The sequence below is a fragment of the Rosa rugosa genome, chromosome 4 (genome assembly GCF_958449725.1).
Source record: "Rosa rugosa chromosome 4, drRosRugo1.1, whole genome shotgun sequence".
NCBI lineage: Eukaryota > Viridiplantae > Streptophyta > Magnoliopsida > Rosales > Rosaceae > Rosa > Rosa rugosa.
The window spans coordinates 17,266,210-17,274,020 of record NC_084823.1 but is presented as its reverse complement, the minus strand read 5'-3'; the positions used below and the strand labels follow the sequence as shown (position 1 = coordinate 17,274,020).

General features: G+C 38.2%; 3 protein-coding genes across 3 annotated transcripts; all 3 read left to right on the top strand.

Moving 5' to 3' along the window:
- Positions 1–1,784: 1,784 nt before the first annotated feature.
- Positions 1,785–7,360, top strand: LOC133744436 (uncharacterized). Its single transcript, XM_062172543.1, has 4 exons — positions 1,785–2,029; positions 6,161–6,766; positions 6,884–7,096; positions 7,208–7,360. Exons 2-4 carry the CDS (start codon positions 6,164–6,166, stop codon positions 7,358–7,360), a joined length of 969 nt encoding a protein of 322 aa, XP_062028527.1. The 5' UTR covers positions 1,785–2,029; positions 6,161–6,163.
- Positions 2,442–3,716, top strand: LOC133744438 (uncharacterized). The gene has a single exon (XM_062172545.1). It carries the CDS (start codon positions 2,442–2,444, stop codon positions 3,714–3,716), a length of 1,275 nt encoding a protein of 424 aa, XP_062028529.1.
- On the top strand, positions 3,759–5,872 carry LOC133744437 (uncharacterized). Its single transcript, XM_062172544.1, has 3 exons — positions 3,759–4,918; positions 5,021–5,126; positions 5,213–5,872. Exons 1-3 carry the CDS (start codon positions 3,759–3,761, stop codon positions 5,870–5,872), a joined length of 1,926 nt encoding a protein of 641 aa, XP_062028528.1.
- Positions 7,361–7,811: the final 451 nt, after the last annotated feature.

Here is a 7,811-nt window from a genome sequence, read left to right as displayed (position 1 = left end):
CTCTCTCAGCCAATTTCGATTCGGTTCTTTTCAATTTGGGGAAGGGGTGCCTTTCATCCTCGTTCAGTGTTCCGATTACTTAAAACCCAGACCTCTCTCTCTCTCTCAGCCTCCTTGATAGACGACGGCGGCGAAACGGCGGCATTAAATGACTTTGCTTGGTGTCTCCTTCAATCCGAAGTCAATCACTCAGTGAGTCATCGTCTTCTCTCTCTCAATCTCTCATGGACGGTCGCCGGTACTAGCCCTAGCTCTCCCTCTGTTCTCGAAGCTCGACTGCACCATTGAAGCGTTGTTTTGAGAAAGGTATTGGCTTTAGTCAATTTTTCTGGGATTTATATGATCTGGGTTTCGTTCAATTTCGTTTTTATTGGGTTTTTAATGCATGTGTTTTGTTTCTCAATAGATGAAATTGGTAAGTTTAATTGAAACACGGTTGTTTTGCAGATCTATACCTTCAAATTCTTCACCCCGAAGCAATCAAGAGCCAACACAAGAGTTCCCTACAAGAAAGATTAGTTTGCTATATCGACCATTGGGGCTTGGTTGGTGTGATTGTAGCAAGGTTAGTCCTTTGTACACTTTTGAACTGATTTTGTTAATAGCAGATTAAGAATGGGGAGGACACCGTCCCGATAAGCATGGTTGATTTTTTGAAGAACCAAAAACTGAATTGAGTTTGGTGATTGAAATAATTTTATGATCTATTTTGTTGCCCAATGAATTGAATTAGTGCAGCAGTGGAATGGTATTTGCCTAAAAGAGAGTAGGTTTTCAATTCAATGGTAGAAATGTGGTGGTATATTTTGATATTTGTTCAGATCACTAGTGCAAGAAAATTTAAGTGGTGTAACTGTTTGTTCTTTTCTTATTGGCAGGGTGGTGTCTCTCTATGTGATGCTGATGATCTGTCTTTAACTTTAGAAAAGGTTAGTCTACTACATATGTGATGATACATGTGGTAAAGATCAATGATTTTTTAATATTCTGGATTAGGATGAAGCACATTTTAAATTGATCATTTCTTTTGTGAGATTGTTGCTTTTGTTTAATTGTGTAGTGGTGCGAGTGGCTTCTACTTTCTGATTTTGTGTTTCTTTTCTTGATAATTATGTTTTATTGATTATACTTTACAGCTGTGCATATACTTCTACTTTGTAATTACTATATGGAGTACTTTCTGTGGTTTGGTCGGTAATCTTGTTACCATAAACTTCTTACTTGCTTTATTAGTAGTTAATGATGTTTTGGTTCAAGTTTTGAGCTGGGTCTTTACAGTAATGCATTTGGATGATTTTCTTTAATAAATGTAGTGATAGTTTGCTAAATCTCTTTTTACTATAGCTCTCAGAATTACATTCCATTGGGTTGGGGTTAAATTGAAAAGAACAAAATGAGAAAAATCAGAAACGGAGAATAATAAGGTTGCTCTTTTAAGAGCTGAAATGTTCGAGGACCCTTTGCTTATGCATTGCTAAGACTGCCATATATGATTATTATTTTTTTTTTATAAAAGTAAACTCTTAAGGATTGAATAATTCTAGTGCTCACTTTAGTGATGTGTTTAGAGGCTAAATACTCTGAGGTCAGATTGTAACCCCTTTCTACCCTCTTTAAACTTATTTTGTAACTTCTTCATGATGGGTGGTCAAATGTACATCTGCATTTTTTTTTTCTTTTGCCTTTGTTGTACTAACACAAGAATATATCAAATGCAGCAGGAGGGCGAGATTGGCGTACAGGAGAGACGCTCTGAACACAAAGTAACCATTTTGTAAATTTTTATTCCCAAAGTGAGTCGGCAATTTATATGACACTATGATCCTTTATAATATTTTTGATATTTTGATTTTGTTTGTCTTTTTTTCTTGTTTTGAGTTTGAATAATAGTTCTTCTTTTTCTAACATGTTCCTTTTGTTTTGTTGACCTTGATAGGGAAACTTGGTGGTACAAAAGGATTTGTGAAGGAAGGCTCACTGCTAGTAGTGTAGTGGAGAAAAATAGAAGGTTTTTTTGTTAAAATTTCTGGTGAGTCTTCAATGTTTGTGATTTATATATATATATATATGAGTCAGCAAGTAGCTAATTATCGTTTTGCTGATGTCTTTGCCTGCACATAATGATTATATGTTTACTGCTAGCTAGTTGAGTATAATCATAAGTTCATTTTTTATTCCGTGATAGAGTATTGTATTATTTTGTATAATAGAAGTATCAGCATGGAATGCAATCTGAACATTAGAATTGTCATGGATCGATGTAATTGTTGCAGCTATATGTGGATGAATTTGTATGTGTTAAGACCACTCTTACCAGTACTAGTCTTAACAAATATACTGTATATTAGAAGTATGAGCATGTTAAGCAATGTTACTTTTACAATTAGCATCTATTTGAGTGTGTTGAATTTGTTATATATGAAGGAACCTATATATTTAAGATGGATAAGTCATGGATGCATGCTGATAGAAGATCAAAGAAGTTTGAGCTAGGAGTAGCAGAGTTTCTCAAGTTTGCCGAGTCTAATGCCAATAACAAAAACAAGATTTCTTGTCCTTGCTTGAAATGTAGTAACACGGAGGGATTTTCTGTTGGAGTTATTAAGGATCATATATTTTGGAATGGTATTAACGAAAGTTATAAGCATTGGAGGTGGCATGGGGAAGCTGCTACATCTGCTATGAATGACAATAGAGTTGAATCTGAAACTGTAGATTGGGAACCTGGGATGGGGGAGAATGATTGGGGCTTTGGGGAAAGTGAGGATGAGCAGATTTCCGAAGACTCTAATGAGTTTTTGAAGTATGTAGAGGATGGGGATCAACCTTTGTACCCTGGTTGTACGAAGACAACCAAGCTGAATGGTCTGATTCAGACCTTCAATTTGAAAGCAAAGCATGGAATGACCGATGCTTGCTATTCAGATATGCTTATCATGATTGGGGGTCTGCTTCCTGAAGGGAATCAGGTTCCTTTGTCTTTGTATGAAGCGAAAAAGACACTTAGTGCTTTAGGGATGGAGTATGAAAAAATTCATGCATGTCCTAATGACTGCATCTTGTATAGACAGCAGCATGCAGATGCACTCATCTGCCCCAACTGTGGTGTTCCAAGGTGGAAATTGGGTAGGGATAAAACTGTGAAAGAAGGGATACCTGCAAAGGTTTTATGGTACTTTCCACCAATCCCAAGGTTCAAACGATTGTATCAATCGACCAACACAGCTAAGAATCTTACTTGGCATGAGTTTGGTAGAAAGAAAGATGGAATGATGCGACACCCAGCTGATTCTCCTACTTGGGAATTACTTGACAAGCAATATCCAGAATTCAGTAGCGACCCTAGAAACCTCAGACTAGCTCTATCTTCTGATGGATTTAACCCGCATAGTTCTCTAAGCAGCAAGTATTCTTGTTGGCCAGTTATACTGGTCACATATAACCTTCCTCCATGGCTTTGTATGAAGAGGAAGTTTATGATGTTAACATTGTTAATATCGGGACCAAAGCAACCTGGTAACGATATAGACATCTACTTGCAGCCATTAATAGATGATCTGAAAATATTGTGGGATGGGGTTGAGGGAGTATACGATGCACTAAGAGGGGACTACTTCAAATTGAAAGCGGTGCTGCTGTGGACTATTAATGACTTTCCCGCATACGGGAACTTGTCTGGTAGCATTGTTAAAGGATACAATGCTTGTCCAATATGACTTGACCAGACTCGACCTCATAGGTTGAAGAGAGGTAAAAAAATGGCATTCATGAGGCATCGCAGGTTCCTACCTAGACATCATCCGTATAGGAAACAGGCTGCTGCTTTTGACAACACCATAGAGGAGGACCTACCTCCTCTACCATTAACCGGAGAGGAGGTGTTTTCTAGAGTAGAGGGTCTGAATTGTGTGTGTGGGAAAAAGAAACGCTCTCCTCCTGCCAAGGGTGTTGAAGAGCAAGGGAGACCTTGCTGGAAGAAGAAGTCTGTCTTCTTTGAACTAGAGTACTGGAAATATATTCCGGTACGACATAATCTCGATGTCATGCACATTGAGAAGAATTGCTGTGATGCCATCATTGGTACGCTGCTGAACATTCCCGGGAAGACAAAGGATGGGGTTGCAGCGCGTTTGGACATGGTGGAAATGGGTATTAGGGCTGGTTTGAACCCAAAAGTTGGTGCCAAAAGGGATAAATTACCTCTGGCTAGTTGGAACTTGATGCTTGCTGAAAAAAAAATAGTTTGTGGCTCTTTTTTTGAAATGACAGTTCCTGTTAGGTTTTCGTCAAATGTAAGGAATCTTGTCTCTATGGAGGATTTAAAACTTGCTGGTCTGAAATCGCATGACTGTCACACTATCATGCAGATTCTTCTTCCTGTTGCTTTACGTTCTGTTCTTGAGAAGCCGGTTAGGTATGCAATAATCCGCTTTTGCCTTTTCTTCAAGGCAATATGTGCTAAAGTGATCGATGTTTCGAAGCTGGAAAAAATGCAAGCAGACTTGGTTGTTACTGTTTGCTTATTGGAGAAGTATTTTCCGCCTTCATTTTTCGACATTATGATCCATCTAACTGTGCATCTCGTACGAGAAGTTCAGCTTTGTGGTCCAGTATTTTTTCGGTGGATGTACCCCTTCGAGAGGTACATGAAAGTCTTTAAAGGGTGGGTTAGATGTCGAAGGCATCCTGAGGGATGCATAGCAGAGTCTTATATTGTTGAAGAGGCTGTTGAGTTTTGCACTGAACGTATGCTTAGTGATGCTTCTACTGCTGGAATCCCTGAAAGTTCCAAACCACGAGCCCGTAATGCATCCAAACCGCTATCAGGCGCTACCATGATTTCTGTCTATGGCAAGGAGATGCATGAAGCACATCTGTGTATATTGCAGAATACCGAGGATGCAAGTCCTTATTTCATGTAAGTCATAAACTTTTAATTATCATCAGTTTTCCTACAGTCCATGAATTGATTCAATATTTTGTTACTTAAATCATTGAGTTTTCTGTGTTTGATATTCAGTGAACATCTGGAATTGTTGAAGCTTCTCAATCCAAGGTTTTCCAAAAATGAAAAGTGGCTCAAGGATAAACAAAACAAGACCTTTTCTGTCTGGTTAAAAGAAAGGGTATGCGATCATATACTTGATTCTTAGTGATTAACAAAAAATAAGATTTTAACATTACGCTAATGTAATCTATTATTGATTTGAAGGTTTCAAATGAACTGCAGTTTCCGGACAATAATGTTTCGGAAACAATGAGGTGGATGTCAAGTGGACCGAATCATGTAGTGCCGACCTTTAGTGGATACCAGGTTAATGGTGTTGATTTCAACACTAAGGAGCGGGACAATGTGCGATCAGTGCAAAACAGTGGGGTTTTTTTGGTGGCTGATGCAATGCAAGTTTCTAGTGCAAAGGATAAAAATCCCAAAACTAATGATATGGACTTCTATGGTGTCATACAACAAATATGGGAGGTGGACTACTACAAGTTTAGGGTACCGTTGTTTAAATGTGATTGGGTTGAGAATGTTAGGGGCATTAAAGTAGATGAACTAGGGTTTACATTGGTAAATCTGAATAGGAAAGGTCATCTTAATGATGCTTATAGCCATGTTAAGCAAATATTTTACATTGAGGATCCCCTCGATCCTCAATGGTCAGTGGTTGTAAGGGTCCCAGATAGAGACTATCAAGGGACTGATTCAGATGAGGAGTTAGAAGATATTGAAGTAGAACAACAGCCATTTGAAGCAACAATGCCATCGATCGAGACTTTTGATAATATAGATGGTGATCAGCATAGCAATTATATGCGTCCTGGAGATGAAGCAATATGGGTGGAAAATGACTGCAATCAACGTGGCTGAGGGGAAAAAAAAACATTTAGTTAAAGTTGTTTGTTCATGATTGACTTGTTTTAAAATTTCCCCACCTATGTACTGATGTGTTTGATGAAACATGTATATTAACACTTCCAATTATGTTAGTTATTTCATTGTCTTCTGTGTTGTTTAATTTTGAGTTGTGTTAGTAATTTCATTAATTGCTTTATGTGTTTGTTATTTCATTGTTTTATGTGTTTTTGTTTCATATGTTTATTGACATTAATTGTTAACCTATATTATGGGGCTAACTGTGTTTATTGTGTATTGCAGGTCATGGCTCCATCTGCAAGCACATCAAAAGTTGCTAGATCTATAGCCTTAAGGATGAAGGCGGTGCAGATGAAACGTTGTAGAAAAACCGTCTCTGAACCACCTATTACTTCTCCAAATCGTAAACCTACTACCCCCAAAAAGGCTGCAGCAAGACTGATAGAAGCCAACAAGGCTACCTCTCCTAGGAGAAGTCCGCGAAAACATAAAGCTACTCAGTCCAGCAAGGATGTGTCCTCTAGGAGACGTATGGCACCTCCTAAAGCAGTAAATTCCAAGGTGGCTGTGGCAGCAAAGAAGTCGTCGTCCGGTCGTAAGTCTGCAAAGAGCAAGTCATCCGAGGATTCTGATGATGATGACAACATCACTGGTGGATTGAGGTTGCTTAAGCGAGGGATGGTAAGCATGAATAAAATTACTAGGCGACTGATTCGAGGAAAGAAGCTAAAGGTGAATTCTAATGCTGATGGGGAGCCAATTGGGAAGGCAGCTAAGGAGATGCAGTCATACATTGGGGTGTTAGCACGCACCAAGATCCCAATATCTATAAATGATTGGAGAAATGTGCCTTTGGATGAAAAAGACAAGATTTGGAATAGTATTCAGGTAAACAATCAGTCGATATATAAGTTGTTGCTGTTCACTAATTTACATTTCATTATTCTTATTTTTTTCAAAACACAGTAACTAAAGCTATGATACTTTGTATTCGTTAATGTGTAGGATGCTTATGTGGTGCCAAAAGAATGGAAGAAATTGGTGATTACATCAGCCGGCCACAAATGGAGAGAGTTCAAGAGCAAACTAACGAACTGGTACATTATTCCCTATCTGGATTCTCCTGAACTTTTAAAGTTCCCTCCAGATGATTATCGATCCATTGAGGTAGATGAATGGAATACGTTCGTGGCTGATAGAACTTCAGAACAATTTCAGGTTTCTCTAATACCATACTTGGACATGCAGTTGTGGAACAGTTTATGCATTATTAGTTACTGATTATGCAAATACTAAAATATAATGCATAAGTTCACATATGCTTTGTAGGTACTCCGTGAAAAGCAGAAAATAAAGAGGAAGGAGAATAAGTATCCTCATCGATTGTCACGGAAAGGATATGCTAACTTCCAAGAAGAATTGGTCAGTATTCGTCTTACAATCTATTTACAATATATTTGTTATTCTTTTCGGTTTACATAAAGCTGATCATGATCTCACACGTATCTATTCATATTTATAGGCTGAAAAAATACCGATTGAAGAATTGGATCGTGCTACGATGTGGATAAAGGCCCGGCAAGACAAGAGCGGCAACTTCAAAGGGCCAGCAGTGAAGAAGAAGGTCGAAAAAATTGTAAGTTCAGTTTTTTATAATTGTTTATTACTTGTTGTTTTTTTTTTTTTTTTTTTCCAGGTTTTGTATCCGAAGGATAATTTTTGTGTGCTGTGATTGATGTCTATATCAGGAAAGTTTGAAGAGGAAAGTGTCTGAAGGAGAAATCAACCCTGAAGGAACAGATGATGTTCTGACTTTGGCGTTGGGAAATCCTGAGTATCCTGGTAGGGTACGCGGTGTTGGTGGCTTCGTCAAGCCTTCCGCATATTTTCATCTACCTAAACGCCCAATGCTAAATGTAGAAGATAGTGTTAG